The 22242-nt window shown below is 41.6% G+C and overlaps 3 protein-coding genes across 3 annotated transcripts in view; 2 read left to right on the top strand and 1 right to left on the bottom strand.

Moving 5' to 3' along the window:
- On the bottom strand, nt 1-1234 carry LOC146971109 (uncharacterized; the record flags this gene model as incomplete). Its single annotated transcript, XM_085805969.1, has 1 exon — nt 1-1234. A coding segment is annotated over exon 1 (1176 nt), but the record flags the coding sequence as incomplete, so codon positions are not given.
- Nucleotides 1235-5691: 4457 nt separating this feature from the next.
- LOC146971108 (transferrin receptor protein 1-like) lies at nt 5692-14249 on the top strand. The gene is made up of 16 exons (XM_085805169.1): nt 5692-5936; nt 6196-6379; nt 6496-6721; nt 6810-6932; nt 7781-7876; nt 9474-9613; nt 9762-9913; nt 10016-10135; nt 10275-10360; nt 10493-10556; nt 11034-11101; nt 11191-11255; nt 11412-11505; nt 11597-11818; nt 12357-12515; nt 13995-14249. Exons 1-16 carry the CDS (start codon nt 5696-5698, stop codon nt 14232-14234), a joined length of 2280 nt encoding a protein of 759 aa, XP_085661295.1. The 5' UTR covers nt 5692-5695; the 3' UTR covers nt 14235-14249.
- Nucleotides 14250-16753: 2504 nt separating this feature from the next.
- The window catches only part of LOC146971107 (activated CDC42 kinase 1-like), a 67558-nt gene continuing 62069 nt past the window's right edge, over nt 16754-22242 (top strand). The window contains exon 1 of the mRNA XM_085805159.1: nt 16754-16895. The gene's annotated coding sequence lies outside the window, so the exon portion shown is untranslated. The remainder of the gene's footprint in view (nt 16896-22242) is intronic.

The raw sequence follows: 22242 nt of genomic DNA, 5'->3' as shown, positions 1-22242 counted from the left end.
GTTGGAGACTGTAAGCAAGGAGCCATTGTGTGACAGAGTCAGTCTGCCAATCAGACGTTCTAGGATGGGAATGTTGTTTGAGTCGTGGATAGGGTTATATTCCCCTGTTGTGTCTTCATAGTACCACTGCACTCTTAGGGAATCATCCTGGCCATTGCCACAGCTTAATGAGAAGTCCCCGCCTTCAAAACCTGTTTTTTCTTGGATTTCATTTGTGGGGCAGAGAACCACCAAATACTGGATCTCAAGTGAAGTAGAGATGCAGGAATAGTCCCCGCTTAGATCTTCGTTGACTTCGGGAATTACCAAGGAAAAGTCTTCCAATTTATCACCTTTTGATAAATACATATCTTTTTTCCTCTTGCTGCTGCCATTGACCGCCCCCAGTGGTGTCTCCCATTGCTGGTATTTACCATCAGAGGGGCAGTTTAAGACCACTCTTTCCCCTACTGAGGCAAAAATCTCCTTGTTCTCAGTGTTAACTGGTAAGTATATGTTTTGGAAACTGAAGCAGTTCTTACCTTTGAATACAAGACAGTGAAAGTGTTGGATATTCTTTAACACATTGTTTTTAATCATGAGCAATGCCCCTCCTTGTTTGACCTCCATGCCACCTTTCAGCTCTTCCTCCAGAGGCTCCAGAGAAATGCTGCTATCCAGGAAGAGTATAGGCTTATAAGTGGGATACATCTCATAGTACCAGTGCACAGAGGTTCCTTCCAGACCAATGGAGGTGCCATTGCACAGAAACTCTGCTCCATCAGCTCCCTCCTTCACAATGACCTCCTCTGATTGAACCATTTCATCGTACACGAGGAGCTGTTGTGTGAACTGACTGACCAGGCTCTGGTCCCGCCAGCACTCCCTCCTGTAAATCCCAGAGTCTGTGTGCGTGAGGTTAACAATCTGCATCCCGAGCAGTTGCTCACGCAGGGTGGGGTAGACGCGATCCTGCATGTCTGCAGGAGGTTTCACAGCACTGGTGGTTGAGGAGTTGCCAAGCAGCTGGTCTCCCTCTGGACCAATTCTGTAAACAACAATATAATCCACGCCGAAGCAATATCCCATCTCAATTATGTTGCCCTTTGCCCTGAACACAGGTTCTGGCTTCTCACAGCAGACCCGGCAGAAAAGGGTGAGAAAAAGCAGAAACTCTTGACACTTAAAGGAGGTCATCTTCTGTAGCTGTCCCAGGTCACGCACTTGTCACACTCTGCAGGGCTGGCGCATTGTAAGCCAAATGTTATCCACTTTCGCTTGTGACTTAAGTTCCACCTCCAGGTAGTTCCCTCCTCTTATGCACACCTACACAAACACATGTCCGTGAAGGTTCTCAGTCATCCAGGTCATCTTATTCTTGTGGAGTTGTAGTAAAAAGCAACTGGACTTCTTTTCTTGCTTGAAGACGTTTCACCCCTCATCCAAGAGGCTTCTTCAGTTCTGAGACTAATGCCAGAAACCCAGGTATTTTAAACCCAGAGTGGTTTCTGGTGAAACCAAAGTCACATGACCACATCCCCGAGACTCAAGTCACATGACGGGGGTGTGGGTCATGTGACTTTGGTTTCACTAGAAACCACTCTGGGGAAGTCCAGTTGCTTTTACAACTCACAAGGACTACACACACACAGACTTAGGAACACACATGCATCACGACAAACACATACACGCTCAGTTATGAGTGACAGGAGCGAGAGTGAAGAGGCATTTTAGTTATTACAGTATTAAGTCCATTAAAGCAGATATCAGTGGAATGTTTTTGTTAATATAAGTCCTAAATAGTCCTATTTTCCGTCAGCAATCACTTACATGAAGTATTTCAGCCTAAACACGAGTCTCTCCGTCACTCTGCTCTGCTGTAACCCGAGGAGAAAATTTTCCTTGTGGGATACAAGTGTTATCCAATGAGGGGAGAGAACGGCATGAAGGGCTGTGTGTGCAGCCAAGGGATGCGCGTGAATGTGGTGACGTAGCACGAGGACCAATTGATGCCTGACAAGGGCGGGGGCTGCTAACTCATGGTGCGTTCAAGGAAACTCGTACTTTGTGTTTTTCCTTCCTGTGAAGTCATACCAGTTCGATCTGGTACGAGTTCACGGGTCGGAAGTTACGAGTGGCCGTTATAGGGAACTTTCACAGACAACAGGACGGTAAAAACACGAGCTACGGGTTACCTGGAACGCTACCAAGTCGTAGTTGTGACTTGAAGCTGTAACTTACGGTTTCAAAAGCCTGCCTTGAACACAGCATTAGCCGAAACGGCCGTGCCGATGATATCTGCTTTAAGTTCATATAAGTCTATTTTGACAGGTCTGAGGCAACAAATGAGGCTAAACAAACATAAAGAACAGGACAAATACAAAGTTATGCTCCTGGTTGGACATTAACTGTATTGATATGTAGTTGGACTGGTTTCCACTAAGATGAGGGTGTGGGCTAAGGGCCAGTCATTCTGTCTCTCTCTGTTGTGCAATGTTTGGGGGCCTTCAGCCTCCTCTCTTTTATTTATTTTATTTCATTTTATTTATTTATTTAAGGAGGACAGTGCACATTAATGAACATAATAAATGTAAAGGTGCCAGTGTTAGCCAAAGGCTAGTTTCAGACTGTAGTCCTCCGGGCAAGGTGTTAAAAGCCATTAAAATGAACAAAAAGGACATAACAACATAATTCATAAGAACAGGAAAAACACAAGAAACACAAAAAATCGGTACAAATTGGAATATATCCAAACAGAAACCAACAGACAATAAAACTACAAAAAGAGACAATTAACATGACACTACTATAAAAAAACAAAAACAAACAACCCCCCCCCCCAAAAAAAACAAAAAACAAAACAGTAAACAAAACAAAAAACAGGAAGTATAGTGCAATTTAATAAATTTATGATATTATGGTGAGATGGACTGTTTACAATGAATAAAATGGATGGAGATGCAACAATGCAAAGACCAGAACAGGGTTTCTTGATGGAGTTGTGCTAGGATGGGTTGAGAAAACAACGAAGCCAAACAACGAAACCAAATACAATATAGTGTAATAAAGTGCTACAGTGCTCAAAAAAACTGTCAGGGATGGATAGATGAAATGGGGGTGCAGCAATGCAAGAACCAACCAGTCACTGCTAATGTCACTTACATGGTACATGGTAAATGCTCCAAGCAAAAGTAAAAAGCAAAAGAGAAACTTTACTGTTGCTTTACCAGAAAAACCACACACACACGCACACGCACGCGCACACGCACGCACGCACGCACACACACACACACACACACACACACACACACACACACACACGCACGCACGCACGCACGCACGCACACACACACACACACACACACACACACACACACACACACACACACACACACAATACTTGTGTTGAACAAAAGGAGAAATTGCAGCAGACAACCTCACTGGAAAAAAAAATCACTGTGTCAGCACACTGATGACCAGTCTAAAAAGGAGGTCATTTGAGGTAAGAACACCAGGCTTCCTCCCAATTTAAAGGACTGGTTGATGTTGATATATTAATGTATTGATTTTATTTTGTTCAAAATATAATATTCATATAGACACATTTAGAGTGTTTGCATTACACAGCCAAATCACAGTGCAGAGAGTGGAGGATTCACATCCTTGTCTTTGCTAGAGAAATCCTACATGGGTAGGCTACTTCCCCTTATGGACAGGAAGGAATTTCACAGGAAGAGAGCAGACAGCAGCAAAAGCAGCAAAGAGCAGACACTTGAGTCAGCAGCTGAACATTACAGAAGACCACGCTAAGTGTCGAACAGAGGGTGAGTTTTATAAATCACACACAGTCAGATATGTTTCAAGATCATGTTACTGTAAAAAATAAATACAAGTGGATATATAAACTTTTTAATTTTCGATTTAAAAAAAACAACTTTAGTCTGCTTGCATGTGAGACAAACTTTAAGAATCTGACAGAGATCTGAAGCACCAAATTTGTACGTATATATTCTTTTTTTTATTCATTTGAATTTGGAATTCCTGAAATAATTAAATGAACTGGATTGCTGGTTCCACGAAAAAAAAACTACTGCTAAACTGTGTATTACAGTAAATACATTTTTAAAAAGCTGAAATTAAACTTGATTGTTCAAAACTATCAACATGTAAATCTCAATGAGGTTAACCAGTTGTGATGCCTCTAAAGGGTTGCACAAGTAGTCATTGGACCAGAGTTACATAACTACTCCTTTTTAAACAAGGAACTGCCTCAAGTGTAATAAGGTGTGATCAAACTTCTTTTCTATGGTCTGTGTCTTGAAGTTCTGGTACTTATGAGAACTATGAGAGCTAAGAGGAAATGTATCAATTTGACAACCAGACCATAAAAATATCTGTAAAGCCATTAGCTACAACTTAAAGGGGACATATTATGCTCATTTCTGCTTCTTGACATGGTACCTTGATGTCTAAAAGTAAGATTGAGCACAGCTGGGTTCTCTACACACCAGTTTCACAGCCCTGCTCTAAACAGTCGGTTTAGAATCTTCGCTCTGGTAGCTGAGGTAACCATGGGAGCGAGGGCTGGAATATTAAAATCACACGGCTTGTAGTCTCGCTGGCCAGACCCTCCTCCAGAGAAGAAGGGTCTGGCTGGTCCGCCTATGATTCTGCGATCAGAGGAAAAAACGCTCCCGCGGTTTGGAATTTTTTCAACCAGTCACGATCGTTGCGGTCGGCGCCATAACAACGGTGCGCTCGCAAAATATTGCCGGTTGGAAACTGGATTTGGGTCCGCGGTGTAACGACGGTCGGCAACCGTTGACGGATATTTATTCTTTTGTTCAGTTAATGACACGGATGTATAATAGATCCATGGTTCGGTTCCTGTTGTTGTTTGTTGATGTTTCCCTTTACCGGGCGGACTGTGAAAGCTGCAACACGGAGGTGGGACTTCCGCCGGGTGACTCGTTCTGACCAGTCAGAGGCTAATCGCAGCAAAGCACTTCCGTCAGGCCAGACTACACTGCTTGTGATGTAATAAGCCGGGTGAAATTAAAACAGCTAGTTAAAAACCTACGTTTAAGGGGTGAGGAGGCACTCCGGATAGGCAAATACACATACTAAAGCAATGAAAAAGTGAGTTTTGCATAATATGTCCCCTTTAAAATCCCTCGGTAACACTTTACTTGAAGGTATCGTCATAAGAGTGACATGACACTGTCATAAGAGTGACATGACACAGTCATGAATGTGTCATAAACATTATGTCAATGTCATAACGTTGTCATTAAGTGTCATTTGGTTAACCCTAACCCTAAACCTAACCCTACAAAAACCGAATGACACTTAATGACAATGTTATGACATTGACATAATGTTTATGACACGTTCATGACTGTGTCATGTCACTCTAATGACAGTGTCATGTCACTCTTATGACGATACCTTCAAGTAAAGTGTTACCAATTTTTCATAAAGTTGCATGGAACACTGTTTTGTTAATCTTGTAATATTTTCAGGATGAACTTGCTAATTGCTCATTGAGCCCAGCTTATGTCCTGCAATTGTAGGTTAACAATGACATACGGTAACAATATATAACTGCATATTGTATTGGAGCTGCTGTGAACTTTCCCGCAAAGGATTACGTAAACTATTCTATTCTATTCTATAAAACCATATGATCCCTGGAATTTTCTGCTTCAACAGTATAATGGAGAACATACAAAATCATTCATATTCGAATTTGCTACATAACATGGAAAGTAATCTTGACAGTAGTGTGGTGGAGAAGAAACTGTCATCTGACATGGATAAGGAAGATGAAGGAGGAGTGAGGGACCATTTCAGTTTCAACTTGTCCCACAAACCAAATGTGACTCAAAAGTGTGGACATAATACACCCATGAAGCTCTTTTTCATCATAGTTTCTGCAACCATTCTCATCTTTATTGGTAAGTAGACCCAATGAATGAAAAGTTGCATTTATACAAAGACTGCATCAATAAATTGTGTGGAGTTCCACATGGAGTAATCATAAGACCACTACTCTTCTGAATTGTTATGAATCTGTATGTGTGTAAATCATAACTCTTGGTGTTTTTCCCCATCCATGCTGACAGCACATAGCTTTATGTACCTGTGTCTCCTGAAATGTGCTTGGCCCCAAGTGACTGTAGTTGTTACTCATTTTTGAAACACTGCTTCTTTCAGGATACTTGATTGGCTACCTGGTCCATCAAAAGAAGGACATGGCTCCCAGTTCTTTAATGTCGGTGGTCCCTTTTGAACAACCAGTTAAACACGAGGCAGGTGCTGCCGCCCTAATGGACTGGGATGATGTCAAAGCACTTTTGGCTGAAAAACTTAGTGAATCCAAATTTGAATCTGTCTTTAGGTAAGCCTATTTTTTTCTGCCAGGCAGCGATGACTTCTTTTTTTTCTACTACAGTATCATGAGAAAATTTGTGTTCTAATCATTGTTTTTGGTTGTTTGGTTTCCTCTGTCATCAGTGAGTTTACCAGTCTCAACCACCGAGCTGGTTCTCCTGGTGATGAAGATTTAATGAACAAGGTGAACAATAGGTTTAAAGAGTACGGCATGGACACCTGGACTGATGAGCACTTTGTTAGGGTTCAGGACCCTCCAGCTTCTGGCTCCAACAGAGTTGTTTTCAAGAATGGGATTGAGGAGCGTCCAACTGGATTCCTGTCCTACAGTGCCAGTGGATCAATAACGGTAATCTACAAGGTTATTAAGCAGAAGTTTATTTCATAAACAAAGATGATGCCCTAATTTTGGGCTTTTTTTTCTCTTTTTGGCCCAGGGTGCTGTTGTGTATGCGCACTATGGGCAGCAAATGGACTTCACATTGCTGCAGGGCAAGAATGTCAACCTGAATGGCAAGGTCCTGCTGGTCAGAGCTGGTAGGCTCAGTTATGCTGAGAAGGTGGGTGGTTTTAATAAGACATATGACTTTAGATATATAGATTATATATTTGAACCTTGCTTGTACCTTTTTGCAGTAACACTTTACTTGACGGGTGGATACATACAGTAGCACATTCATAAGGTGTTTGTCATGCATTCATGACGGCTTCATGAGGCATGACTCAGCATTCATACATCGGGTTACATTGCTATAGAATAATGACCTGGAGATTTTTTTTAATTTTTTTTTAAATAAGAGTCCCCTAATTGCACCTGGAACTACAAGAACAAAATACCCCTATTCAGCTTTCTATTGCAATGGTTCATAGCTTATGCATGTTATTTTGTATGTCACTTTACAATGCAGTCAGTAGTGAAGGCTTCATAGGGGCTAGGAGTTATTTGTAAATCTTTCATGTATGGTTTATGAATATTACTTTGCATATCACTTTAGTATAGCTACAGGACAGGTGGAGACGGATTCATAACTGAATGGCAAATGATGCTACCACTGGGATGTTTTGGTGTCTGGGCAACTTTGAACAAAGCAAACAATGCATCGATTCTGCACACATGACTTTAACTCAGCCTTTGTACGAGTTAATTTATCCAAGTTGCGATAAAGGGACTTTGATGAAACATCTGGGTACGCTATGCATTTGTTTTATGAGGCCTTCATGAACTATTGCAATAGAATGCTGAATAGGGGGTATTTTGTTCTTTTATATTCAGGTGCAATTAGGGGAGTTTGTTATTCCATAGCAATGTAAACCAATGTTTGAATGCATTACGAACACCTTATGAAAGGTCTTATGAATGTGCTATGCACCCACCCATCAAGTAAAGTGTTACCCTTTTTGCTTACAGGTAGCCAATGCTGCCAAGATGAACGCCTCTGCTGTGTTGATCTATGCAGACCCCATAGATTACTCCATCGGAGAGACAACTCAGCTCTATGGACATGTGAGTGGACAATTTAGAAACAATGAGATTAGAGATGAAAGAATAATATTTAGTTATGTTTGTATGTGTTTAGAATATTCAGTGCATCAAATCAATACTGGTATCTTTTGGAGTCACCACTGATGCCATGGGGCAACTTATTAATGAAAGCTTTCTTAAATCATGTATTTTGTGCTCTAATTGCCTGTATACAACCAAAACACATATTGAAATATAAAATGTGGCACAGCCTCAAATTCTTAAAGTCCCCCTCCCGCGACCCTTTTTGGTCATTTTAAAACCAGCTCATTAGCAATGCACCTCTGGAGGGTGGGCGGAGACTGCACTGCTCTGCACCCGCCCAGCCACCTCCTCGCACCCCACCCCCCGCTTGCTGACAGCTGGACATTGTACAATTACAGATTCAGCGCGTTTAGCGTAAAACTCCACGTCGGGATTCGACCCCAGACTGGAATATAGTCCTTGCTCATGGTGCAAGCTGCTCTACCAGGTGAGCTATACCTGCTATACCTTGACAGCTACACCGAGCTGTCAAGCCTTTCACCTCTGAGCCAGATGCAGAGCGGGGCGGGAGCTTGTAGCACTAGTGCCCTCCCCTGGAGCTGTGACACGTCAGCTCCAGTCTCCCTGAAACTGCCAGTTTGCGTCTGCCATTGGTTCACAGCAATTTGAAGGCAGAAAAACTCAGAAATGCAATTTTGCAATTCCTTTTCTGCTGATATGTGCTCTAACACAAGAAAAATGCCACAGGAACATGTGAAAAACACGAAAAACACGATTTTCATGGGAGGGGGTCTTTAAGGTAAAAAACTTCTTTGTGACCTGGAATGTGATCATATAGGAACTGGCCAATAGAGGAAAGTACTCTTGGCCTAGGTACTTTGCTAACAACCACTAGGCTGCCAGGAAGATTCATCTGGGAAACAAATGAATCAAAATCAAAATCCTCTGACGACTGGTTATCTTTTAGAAGAATCAGAAATAAATGTACTCAAGCCATCTGTAAAGCCAAATCTGACTACTTTCATGATCAGTTTAAACTCTGTGGCACTAATCCACGAAAGTTCTGGAAGACAGTTAAAGATATGGAGGGTAAAGCTGCACCATCTCAATTACCATCCTCCCTCCTCTGGGATGGAAACATTATCTCGGATAACAAACGTATGGTTGAGCTCTTTAACCAGCATTTTGTTCAAATTGCCAATCCACCGGCCTCCCTAACACCTGTCCTGAAGTCCTGAGTAAGCTTAACCCCAAAAAACCTCCTGGGCCGGACGGGTTAGACCCCTTCTTCCTTAAAGCTGCAGCCCCTATTATTGCAGAACCCATCACCCTCCTTTGCAACTTGTCCATACACTCAGCTGAACTCCCATCTGCCTGGAAGACGGCCTCAGTAGGCTGCACCACTTATTTAAAGGGGGAAATCAGAAATTTTTTGCCTGGTTAAATAAAGGTTGATGATGATGATGATGATGATGATGATGATGATGATGATGATGATGATGATGATGATGATGATGATGATGATGATGAAAAGCATTTGTTGTCAACTGTTGTGCTGGTCAAACTTCATAAGTCTTCCTTGTGTCTGTCACAGGTCCACTTGGGGTCAGGGGATCCCTACACCCCAGGCTTCCCCTCCTTCAACCACACTCAGTTTCCTCCCGTCCAGTCTTCAGGTCTACCAACAATCTTGGCTCAGACCATCACAACAGCCACGGCAACTAAGATTATTCAGTAAGACCCAGACACACTGTGGACCATCTGAAATGATGATGAAAACTTGAAATATTCACTCTACAAACTGTACTATCTGATGACGTAAAGTGGGATATAGACATGTGTCTCAGTAGTGGCTGACATGTTTATTATGTGTGTCCAACAGGCAGCTGGGGGGTCAGAGTGCACCTGCAGAATGGGGAAGCTACTACAAACTGGGAGATGATACAGATGTGATCACTGTGGAGGTCAACAACGTCCTCACTGAAAAGAGCATACACAATGTCTTTGGTGCCATCAAAGGCTTTGTGGATGCAGGTAAGATGCTACTTTAACAAGACAGACATGAGATCAGGTCAGTTGAATGTCAGTGAGTGTGTTGTGGTTGTCTTTTCTGATTGTCTCATGGTTAAATCTTAGACCGGTATGTGGTCATCGGTGCTCAGAGGGATGCCTGGGGTCCAGGTTTTGCAACATCAACTGTTGGCACCAGCGTGCTTGTTGAGCTGGCTCGTTCCATCTCAGACATGGTGAAGAATGGTGAGTCTCAGTCTTGATGACAGCTGCTGTTTCTGATGAGAAATGATTTTGACAGAAGTGACATGACATTAATATCAGATCCTGTTTAGTGAGGCCACTGCTCTTTTTGTTCATACTCATGTGTTATCCACTTGAACAGATGGATTCAAGCCAAGGAGGACGATTGTGTTTGCTAGCTGGAGTGCTGGAGAATATGGGAGTGTTGGCGCCACCGAGTGGCTGGAGGTGAGAACTGCATGATTAGATTTGTAGTACAGACTACAGACTTTTTTGATCAACAACTTCAACGAGTCATGACGCTGACTGGTTTTTGTACTCAGAATTTTTCATTGATTTATTTATTTATTACATTTCTAGGGTTATCTATCTTTTCTGAACATGAAAGCCTTCTCCTACATCAACCTGGATGGTGTTGTCACAGGTATGACACTGATAAATACCTGTTGGACATCTTGTCCACCTATCATATAAATCTTCAGTGACTACAACTAATATTGTCATCAAGAACACCACTGTACTAAATGACAATAATCAGCATAATGTGCAGCTCCTCTCACTTTTTAAAGGTTTCAATTTTGGGTAAGATGTTAGGGTTGGGTTAAGTTTTATTTGTCCAGCCCCAACTTCACTCTTTGGGTTCAGTCTTACTGCTCCTATAGTGTTTTTGGGCTGCAGCTGGCAGCTGTTCAAATGAGAAGGCTGTAAAACGTATTGTATACTACCTGCTCGACTGACATAGCTGGGGACACACTGGTGAATATAGTGGGGACATGTTGTGCTTATAGCCTAACGTGGCCAAGACAACTATTGTTTGTAAATATTTTTCTTTTATTTACAACTTTAAAATGTGTGATTTCCAGAATGGAATGTGAAATGAAATGTAATGTTTTTTCTCCAGGTCGCAGTGGATTTAAAGTAGCAGCCAGTCCTTTGATGCACAGATTGATTGAGAGCACTCTGAAGGAGGTGAACTGAGCAGTTCATTACAATCAATTCATTTGTCAGTTAGTCAAGTATTTCAGAAAAATGAATGTATTCAATTGTTTTGTCCTCAGGTGAAATTTGACAACACTCAGTCTCTCTTCTCTTATTTTGGAAGATACAACTGGGAAACAGACATGTAAGTCTTTTGCATCTCCCCTAGTCTCAGTGTTCCTGTGTATATCCATGAGAACTAAAGTTTTCTCAACATCAGACCCACCTTCTAGGTGTGTCCAAGCTGTCATATCTGTGTTCAGCAAATGGTCACTGCTTCTTTTTCATGTTTATCTTCCAGTTTGGAGCCTCTGAAACCAGACAACGCTGCATATCCTTTCCTGGCCTTCTCTGGCATTCCCTCACTCTCATTTAGATTTGCTGCTGGTAACTCAGTAAGTCGTCCTGATGTTCCAAAATTAAAGAAGAGTTTTGACAACCCTGTTCATTGACCTAACTCATCCTAATGTTCTTCTCCTCCTTTAGCACTACCAATACTTTGGCACACTGCAGGACACCCAGCTGAAGCTGAACAGCGCCACAGCCAACAATGTTCCTAAGCTGGCTGTAGCATCAGCCCAGTTTGCAGGTCACATAGCTCTGAGGCTGGTCTATGATCGTTTGCTGCTGATGGACCTGGGGAAATACGAGAAGCTCATGGGTACTCGTGTGGCGCAAATCAATGTGAAAGTCAAGAGTGTTCAGAGAGTGAGTGGCAAATGAAAATAACGTTTACCTTCAATTTAAAAAATGAAGTGAAGCCTGTGAGGTATTCATGCAGCCACCTGGAGCTGCGGTGCGTCACTCGCATGACATATTCATAGACATCCTCCCAATTTCGTGGTCTATTTAAAATGGGTGACTTACCCATCATCCTCTTTGACTGTCTATGGCACAGCAGCATTATACAGCTCTGCCCTATTTCTGCCCCACCACCACCCCAGCATCCACCTGTAGGCTCCGGGTTAAGATATTCGCTCATCACTCCTGTACTTTGATGAAATCCTATTCTCAGGGAGTGATGACGTCAGAGCCTTGATGCCAAACTCAAATGCATACTGTAATGAAGCTGCAATTTTAATCATGAGTTGTCTGACTGAACTGTATTTACTGTTTTGAGAGAGAATTCTTGAAGGAATCGAAGTTGACTTAAGTTGGTCCCTACAAAGAATCATTTATTGTTCATATTTAATTGAGTTAATCCAGTTCACTAACTAAGCGGTGTTGATGCTGTGTCTGCTTCCAGGCTCAGCCTCAGCTGTTGCCCAAGGCCCTGACACTGCAGTGGTTGATCTCAGCCTATGGCTCCTTCAGGCGTGCCTCTCGTAACCTGGCAACAGAAGTCCAGAACAGTGACCTGGAGGACATTGAGAAGTGCCGCATCATCAATGACCGCATCATGACGGTAAGATCTCTACAGTTCATTGATGAGATACTCTGTAGTCTCTTAGAAGTGTGGAATGATCTTTAAAAATGAACAGTCATGCACAGGTCTATGTTTTTGTTTGTTGTTTTGCTGAATTTAAATAGAAAAAAACAAACAAACAAACAGCCTCTGACACTTGTCAGAACTGTAAAAATTGAAAATGGCTGTTGAGCTCATAGGGAAAATGGACACGTTGATATTAATAACATATATCCAATAACATATATCCTGTTCACAAGTAACATGTAAAACAAACTAATTGTGAAGCATGTATTTTTAGATGACCATATGAAGGCAGTCATATGATGTGATGAATCTACAATGAAATGTCTTACATCAAGTTCCGGCTCATTTGGTGTAACTGGCAGGCTGCAGCTAAACGTCTGCTAATACAAACCAGCAAGAGCTTATTTGCCATCATTGTTCTGATGGAATTCGTGCAATTAGGGTTAGGTGATGAATAACTATAGGCGATGCACTGCAGAGAATCTTTTACTAATAGTATTTTAGTGAACACGATAACTTAAAGGGATAGTTCACCCTAGAATGATATTTCGCTCATTATCTACTCACCCTCATGTTGACTAAGGGCTGGAAGAAGTTTCAGATTCCTCCGTGGCTTCTCTGAGTTACAGGGGGTCTCGGCATAGCAGTGCATGTCCATATAACGGTTGCAAAGGGACACCGGAGCTCTTCGTAAAAAAACACACACAAAAAAACATCCAAATACCTCCATGCTGCTCGTATGTAATGTCCGTCTTGTGCTGAAGCCCCAAATTGCGTAATTGTCCCGAAACAAATTAAATAAGTCTATATTTTAAGCTTGTTTGTAGCGGAAGCTTCTCGAAGCTCCTCTTCCTGGTCCGTCCAAATCTCGCGTGATTCGCAGTAACCGCACTGACGCATGCTGACGCCGGCGCAAATCACGCGAGATTTGGACGGACCAGGAAGAGGAGCTTCGAGAAGCTTCCGCTACGAACAAGCTTAAAATATAGACTTATTTAATTTTTTTCAGGACAATTACGCAATTTGGGGCTTCAGCACAAGACGGACATTACATACGAGCAGCATGGAGGTATTTGGATGTTTTTTTGTGTGTGTTTTTTTACGAAGAGCTCCGGTGTCCCTTTGCAACCGTTATATGGACATGCACTGCTATGCCGAGACCCCCTGTAACTCAGAGAAGCCACGGAGGAATCTGAAACTTCTTCCAGCCCTTAGTCAACATGAGGGTGAGTAGATAATGAGCGAAATATCATTCTAGGGTGAACTATCCCTTTAAGAAACAATTTTTTTTGACGATATTGCATTTTCCCTATGTGTTCCTATTTTTTTTCCATGTCACTATAGTTTGTGCAGCAGTGATATGGGTGTAAAATAACCAACCTAAAAAGGCATGACATTATAAGATGCATTTATGTGAACGTCCTTCTCTCCTTCTCTCCCGTGTTTCTGCAGGTGGAAAGGAACTTCCTGTCGCCCTACGTGTCTCCCAGAGATAGTCCCTTCCGCCACATCCTGCTGGGCTCCGCCCCCCACACTCTCACAGCTCTGTCCGACCATCTTGATGCGCTCAGGACCGACGCCCCTGAGGCTGACGCCGACCTGTTCCACAACCAGTTTGCCCTGGCTACCTGGACCATTCAGAGCTGTGCCAACTCACTAGTAGATGACATCTGGCTCTTGGGTGAAATTTAAAACAATTTTGTTGCAGTTTTAAATTGCCAAGACTGAGGAAGAAACAACACTCAAGCTGTTTCTAATTGATACTAGTGTCACACTCATCACCTAAGTAAGTGTCTTGTCTCCCTTTCTGTAATTCTCTATGAAGCCAAACATTCATGATAATTACACTTAAAGCAGAAGTAAGCGGAATGTGTGTGTTAATATAAGTCATAAATAGTTATATCTTCCGACAGCAATCACTTATATAGAGTGTTTGGTCTGAAACACGGGTCTGTCAGTCACTCTGCTCTGCTGTAAGGCGAGGAGAAAACTTTCCTTGTATCCCACAACCTTTATCCAATGAGGAGAGAGAACGGCATAAAGGGGCGGTCCTCTCTGTGTGTGCAGCCAAGGGATGCGTGTGAATGTGGATGCGTAGGGACGAGGACCAATAGATCCATGACGAGGGCGGGGACTGCTAACTCCATCTGCTGACAAGAAGTTAGCCAAAACGACCGGATCGCTTACTTCTGCTTTAAGTCTTAACAAAGCGGGTTAATAAGTCAGGATGCTCTTTTCCATACTTTAGGAAAGTTTTTTTTTCATTTTAACATGTGACACTGGTGGACAATTAAACATAGATTTGGGACAATCAGCTGTTGTGGCCCTGTCACATTTCGTGTCGTCTGGAAACACTTGTTGTCATCTGTGCTACTGAGAGAATGATTTTTCTTTTCTTTTTTGTATTGTATGCATTTGTAGCTAATACATTTCAAACTGATGAGATTCAGAATTTGCTCGAATTTTGTCTGTTTGCATGTGTTTTCCGAAGTTAAAGTGTGTTCAGCCCTTAGGGCCTTCATACTTATAATTCCCATTGTGAATAGTTCATTCTCCTTATGATTATGCAGAACATATTGAGAGACACAAGATAAAGAGGAAAACAATGTTGTTGTGACTGACTTTGACCAGATGGTGGAGACAAAGTAATATGTATGTTTTTCTGAAATCTGTAATATGTATTTGGTGATTATTCATGATGTGAGCGTTTGAATTCAAATAAGAGATGGGCATTAGCAGATTTTAAACATTGTCATGTCAAAACAATGAAAGAAAAGAAAAGATTATGTATGGAGGATTATTTTTGTATAAAATCATAGAAGAAGTACAGTTATTCATTTTATTATAATTTTTTCCTGTTTTGGACTGTTGTGAAAGCGCAATCGATGTTTTGAATTACATCTCTTAAAATTCATTACCATAACAAATCATTTGTTGAGGCTGCAGCCACCAAGTGTAGCAATATTGCAAAAAAATGTGTCATGTTCCTTTAAGAGTGGGCTGACAGCCTGACTGTGTAGCAGAGATGGGAGAAAATTAAAGATGACTCACTTCGCTGGGAATTTTTCTAGTAGTAAACACCACCATCATATAGATACTGGCAAAACTACATATTCAAGAGCAAAATGGAAATTCCATAAAGAAATCTGGATACTGCTCCCTCATACTGTGGTAAAGACAAACCGCCTTAACAACATCCAAATCTGGTTTAGTTAATTAAATTAACAAATTAATTATGGTTACTCTTGGAGGTAAACAGATAGACTATATGGCCACATACCAAGTTAGAGCAGTAGAAGCAACTGTTAACTTGTTAATATTTTTGGTAATGCTCCTATATTTGTGTTTTCTGTATTCTGAACTTGCCACTTTTTGTATTATATTATGAAGGAAATACAAAACTGCGGTATTTGTTGTTAATTTCAGTCAGACAACATATTTCACAATTTTACAGTAAATATAAAAAAATAAATATAATACTAACTAACTAACTTACTGGACACAGACAAGAGCATAGACTGTAAAAAGAATGGACGTAGCACCTGGGCCGTGACGTCACCCATTGGTTTGGGGGGGTCTGTTTTGTGCTCCTATACTACGGAGGTTTGAACTGTGCCATCTTGGATTTTAGTGGGAGTCTACGCGCGTAACTCTTATGCAAAACCCGTGTTACACTCTCATGCTATCCGTCTTTCTCTGAACCAAGACGGATAGCAATGAGAGTGTAACACCCAACACAATAATAACTGAAGAGCGCCTCCTTCTGGACGAACTACAACATTGCATGCACAACAAAATTACAGCACCAGGCTGTAAATATGTTTTTTAAGCTGTAAAGTCGCCTATTTTAACATGGGGGTCAATGGAGAGTTGCTCACTTCCGGTACCAGCCCTCAGAGGCCGCCAGAGAACTGCAGCTTTTTGAACGCGGAAGTGGTCTTCTCCCCCCTTGGACAAGAGCCGTTTTTCCGCCCCTGCAGTGATCCACCTTTAGACACAGAGACGATCTTTGTGTTGTACAAAGACGGCAAAGCCCTGACGCCAGCAGCAGCAGTAGCCTCAGCACTGAGCACTGAGCCCTGAGCAGCCAGACCCTACGGTGTCTGCAGACAGGGGAACAACCATTCAACACGGACCCGGGACCGGGACCGGTGCTGCAAACTTCATCTGGGTCCAGCTTCGTCCCCGCCAGGACCGAGCCAGAGATGCGAGGACTAGTGAGCTTGTAGCCGGTTTGCTGGAGTGCAAAGTAAAAAAGAAAGAAAAGAAAAAGAAAAAAAGAAAAGAAAAAAGAAATAGGCTACCGCACAGGATCAGGAGGTGTCAACAAGTGACAGGAGCTGAGATTGACAGGTAGGCTTACTCACTGTCGACCGTAACTCATCAGACACTATTGATAACCTTTAATTCACCATTTCTCTTTAAAAATATTGGCTTTGTTAAAAAATGCTCATTCGTGGCGTCACAGTCGTTAATGTTGTGTTTGCCACTTGATGAGGCTGCATGGCGGGAAGGAGCCAACAGGTGAGAGCTGCTGTCACTGCCTCTATTGTGAAACACTGTCTGCAGGACTCTGTTACACAACCTGAGCTAGTGATGGTGCTACATTAACACACCGGAGATGGACTAACATGTTGTTGTGAGGTGGGTGGCTAAACTGCACAGGTTATACAGGTAGTTCAGCTCTTTCTGTCTTTCTTTCAAAGACCCCCAAGAATTAAAGCACTGAGCTGAAACTAATGAAATGGGTCCTGAAATGGACAGTTGGACATCACATTAGTGATAGCTGACTCCAGTTAGCTCCTTATCCTGCTATTTGCATTGTGACTGCAGCATCTTTAAAGTTATAGCCGAAGCAACATTAATTCAGTTCAACACCAGGGTATGAATTAAGAAAAAGCTTAATGTTTATAAATAGTGTTAACTACCAAATGCAACTGAATAATAGGAATATTCCTGTCTGCTTTTCTGTACTTTACTGCTTGTTAAACTAAATAGGACACGTTACCAGTGAGAGCATAATGCATCACTGACAGCCACCAAGAAGACAGACAGGAAATAAATATGAATGCAGACTTTATTAGGTCTGTCTCCTAATGAGTGCAGAATGGTCCTCACCACGAGGAAACTGGTTAGTCTGGGGAGTTTTTTCAGTAAATTGAATTAGTCTAATATGATCAGTAAGAAAGCTTCTGACTTTTAGGTTTGAACCTCAGTCTTTCTGTGTATTTTACGTGAAAGAAAAACTTCCTCTTCCTCACATGGTTTTGCTGTACATCCAAAATAATCCAAGCGGTCACATCACTCACGGTAAATGAAATATCTCCAAGTACAGAAATATGGTGGTAGAATTTGCATCTTAGCGTTTTTTTTGCTCCCACTGGCTGTTTGTCATCTCTCTCTCTCTCTCTCTCTCTCTCTCTCTCTCTCTCTCTCTCTCTCTCACTCACTCACACACGTTCTCATAGATTTTACAACAACAACTGTATATGTTACACCCCCACCCCCACACCTGTTATCACATCATACACACGACCAACCTGCTGAATTGGCCGCCATAATCTGTAGATCTATGAGTAATGCTCGCAGTTTTATACGTAGCATTAGGTAAGTCATTTGCACATAACTGATGTTTTTATTGGTGCAATTACCCGTAATGGTTGTGAGTGTTTGAGTGTAAAATCAGACTGACCCACTGTCTTCAGTGTACAGTGTAAAGTCCAGGTCACTATCGTACAGCAGACTGTTGATAAATGAGGTAGTTGCTGCCGAACGCCTCATAGGTCCATGTGTTTAGTGAGATTGAACATTTTGATCTTTAAAAATAATTTGAAAAGTGTGAACGCAAGCACTGGCTTTGTATTTGACACAGATGGTACGAAGTATAAGGCTCTGAAAATAAAAGATTTTGTCATATGCACATACCACTCAGAGAAACGTTCAAACTTAAACTGAACATCAAACTTCATTCCTTTACTCTCTCTGTGTATGAAGACACTGACACCAACTAACCCCTTTACAACAACAGCCTTTCTCTGATGCTATTTGAGGTCAGACAGTCTTGTACTTGCTCCCCACCCTTGTCAGCATGAATCTGTTGCAGACAGAGAGAGACAAGTTGCGCTCACTGTAGACTCTGCTAGGATATGCAGGATGTTATGTTCCTTCTGACATGCTGAAGCTTTGTGGTTTGTGGTTGAAGTGTTAAAGCTGTACAGAAAAAAAAATTGAATTTGATTTCACTCTGGGTCATAAAATTAGTGTAATAACTCATCTATCAGACGATGTAGGCCAAACTTTGTGCAAAATTGTATTTTTGATTAAATCCAGGATGAAAGTGTGGCATTTTTTTCCCGCATTGGATAATGCAGGCGCACGGATTATACGTCAGCCTGCTCACAATTCATCAGCCACTGATATTGGATCCGTCATCCGTCAATCAAACGTCTGAGACACACACACACACACACACACACACAGTGAGCTCGGTCTCGCCCCAAGCATTGAATATCCCGTCCGCTCGATAACGACCAATCAAATTCGTTTTCCTTACTCGGGTAAACTCATGCGGCAACTCATGACAACTTAGCGCGACAAACAGGACAAACGGCCATTTCTGTACACCTTTAAGTTTGATTTTGAATTCTGCTCACTGTCCCATTTCACAGCACACTTTGAGGTCTGGTTTTGAAGGTTCCTGATTTGTGAAAGTCAAGGTCCTTTTGAGTGAAATAGGTAGCCTAACTCATTTGACACTAAAGATGTTGGCAATGTAACATCCAAACATCGATTTTGCAGAAAAGCCACACTGATCACCAGGATCATTTAAAGATGAATGAATTTGATAGAAATAAGGTTTTATTTAGGATATTTTAGTGCCTCCAAAAGTGTGAAAACATTAATGGAGTACTTCCTCTCTGCTCTGAAATCTGTCTGTCAAGCATTGTCTGATTACCAAATGCAATGCAACACATACCATGCTAAATCTGCCGGTGGACCACGACGTCTGGCCTTGGTTTCTAATATTAGGGGTTGCATGGTGTAACTCAATCATTAGCGAAGAGTATGATTTCCTTTATCTCTTGCCAGTGCCCTGACCCTTCACATCTCCACAGACATATAGGTTTGACTTGGACTGCTTCCACTGTTCACAGACCGTAGCTGGTAAACGTCTCAGTAGGATGACTGTGTGTTTGAGGTGGCTACAGTCCAGCTCCCAAACTCTTACTTCCACTAATTATCCTGGCTTGTCTGTCTGTGGTGATATGAGGAGCGTTCACATCAATATGCAGCTTGGCGGTGAAGCTGCTTAATTAGATGTCACCAGTCTGTGAAGTGATATTATGATGTTAACAAGTAGTGTGAGTTTTTAAGACTGTGCAACCTATCCTTCCCTAACACATTGACCTTGTGATTGGAAATGACTCCTTTTACATGACATTGGATAGAAACATCACCTTAAAGAATTCTGACAGCCTAGCTCTTTTTAAAAAATTTGGTTTGATGTTGTTGTGTCTAATTTTATTACTTCCAGGATGTCCTGTTAGTTACTGAACAAGCAGGATGGGAGTGACAGTCATATGATGTGAATGCAGTTAAGGACATTTACTGACACAAAGGCAGTCATGCTCTCCTCACTAAGGACTAATTTAGTGTGAGTCAGACCAAATTTTTATGACCGTTATTGATTTTTATGATTCACATAATAAAATGACAGATTCCATCATACATCATAGGTTATTACAGGTTTGTAGGAAGTTTGTTAAGACACAACATGTATATTTTAAGAAATGCTGAATGTTCAATTATTATTTTAGATTAATAAAACAGTGTTTTACTGTTGTGTTTCATGTAGCCATAACCAGTGCAAGAGTGGTAGCCATGCAGCTTAGACATGCAACTTTTTTAAAACCATTTTTGTGCTCAAGTCTTTATAGAAGTGAAATGATTGAACCTCTAATTGAGTTATCAGAATGAATTAAAGTTTGACTCAAAAAGATTATGAAAAAAGTCAACATTTGACTAAATGACAGGCTTTAAAGGTCCAGTGTGTAATAATTGGCAAGGTTTGTTGGCAAAATCTGAACATACCCATGAATATAATCGCTATAAAATAAAATTTGTCTGGTTTTCGTTGCCTTATAATTATACTTTTATATATACATATAGCAAGGGTCTTGCTTTAGAGAGCGCCGCCATGTTTGTACGGCAGCCTGAACGGAAAATCCAGTAGGAAACAGCAGACATGTGGTAACATGGTTTAGATCTTCACCTCATACTGTAGCTCCATGCTCCTGAAATACTCCCAGTCGTCCCAGTTGGGTAAACAAGTGCCTTTGTCCTCAGAGGCCACCGTCACTTTGCCGATGGTGCGAGCGAGCGAGCGAGCGAGCACTGCAATAAACTAAACGCTAGATATCACGGTTTCCCCCACATTTTACTCACTGGACCTTTAATGATGTAGTCTGAACAATCCATCTGTTAAGATGATCATCTCCTACTGATCCTAAAATGTTTTTCAAGAATGCCAATAAGAGATGTGATCCATGTTTTACCTAGAATTAAGTGATAGTATTTCAGTAAACACTGAAACAAACTAAACGTATTCAGCATCATTTTGTGTCCTAAAATTACATTACAGAGCTTTCAGTTTATTTAATAACCTCTGTGATCTGTCAGTGTCATGTTGTAAGTGGTGTGTTTCCTACTGACACCACATGGTGCGGTAATTGTAGCTTTTAAACCTGAAACTCTGTCGTTCCATGTGTTCAGGGTCCTAAAGATGTTCACATTAAAACTATGATGAGTCAGTATGATCACAGATGACTGAACATTTAAGATGGATTGAGAGGAAACTGTTTGTCAATACTAGGCTTTATGCTCAGTAAGCAGTTAGCAGTTCAGGAAGTGTGCCAAATGACAGCAGTGCCAACTCCCGAACAGGATGTCACAGTGTTACACCATCTTCCTGAATGAGTAAAAAATCCCTGAAAGCTGTAGATGATGACAATTCAACTGTCAGGTACCAGTTTTTCAGTGCTGCTTTTAGTGGACTCCTCAGTGTGTTTATGAGCTGCAACCTTCATTATCTTAATAAGTGAGAGGGGATAAGGTCATTGTTTTATGGCATTTTTATCATTATGACCAAAAGGCCATGACTAACAATGAACTTCAATCCAAACAAATCTTAAATATATTGTCCCGGAGATTAAAATTGGAACACCAATTTTGTATGAATCCACAGCTACTGTAATAAATAGTCCTGAGGTCATTCTTTTCTTGCAGCCCTGGTTTGGGAGTTCTCTCAGCTTGTTCCCGGCACATCATCTGGGCAAAACCTTTTTCTGACGTGGTGTCCGTCCGACAACTATTTTGTGATTATTCAGAAATTTAAAGTAGATGGTAGATGGTTACTGTAATGTGGAAAAGCATGTGGCGTGTGCTGCAGTGGGAGGTTCCCTATGAAGACTTCCCAGAATTCTGCACTTTAGTTTATTGTGAATTACCACCTCAAGAAAACACACAAATTTCTACGCTCATGCGAGGTATATACTACAGGCCTTAAGAGTCTAATTTGATCATAGTCATAACAAATGAAGGGTGAGAGAAGGTGACTGGTGGAGAGGGAGAACCACTGACAAGTCCTGACTCAAACACAGCTGATGATGAGAGTGAGGCTGCAGGGGAAGGGGATCGAGGA

The sequence above is a fragment of the Trachurus japonicus genome, chromosome 17, assembly GCF_045865225.1.
Source record: "Trachurus japonicus isolate A0001 chromosome 17, Traja_1.0".
Classification (NCBI taxonomy): domain Eukaryota; kingdom Metazoa; phylum Chordata; class Actinopteri; order Carangiformes; family Carangidae; genus Trachurus; species Trachurus japonicus.
Note: the sequence above shows the minus strand (reverse complement) of the source record. Positions and strands in the feature narration are given on the sequence as shown.

What these genes read in the sequence shown, in the direction of transcription:
- LOC146971108 (XM_085805169.1), top strand. Translation starts at nt 5,696, where the DNA reads ATGGAGAACATACAAAATCATTCATATTCGAATTTGCTACATAACATG. An exon ending in ACGGCAACTAAGATTATTCA is followed by an intron (nt 9,614 to 9,761) that starts GTAAGACCCAGA and finishes TGTGTCCAACAG; the next exon opens with GCAGCTGGGGGGTCAGAGTG. An exon ending in GCGCCACCGAGTGGCTGGAG is followed by an intron (nt 10,361 to 10,492) that starts GTGAGAACTGCA and finishes TTACATTTCTAG; the next exon opens with GGTTATCTATCTTTTCTGAA.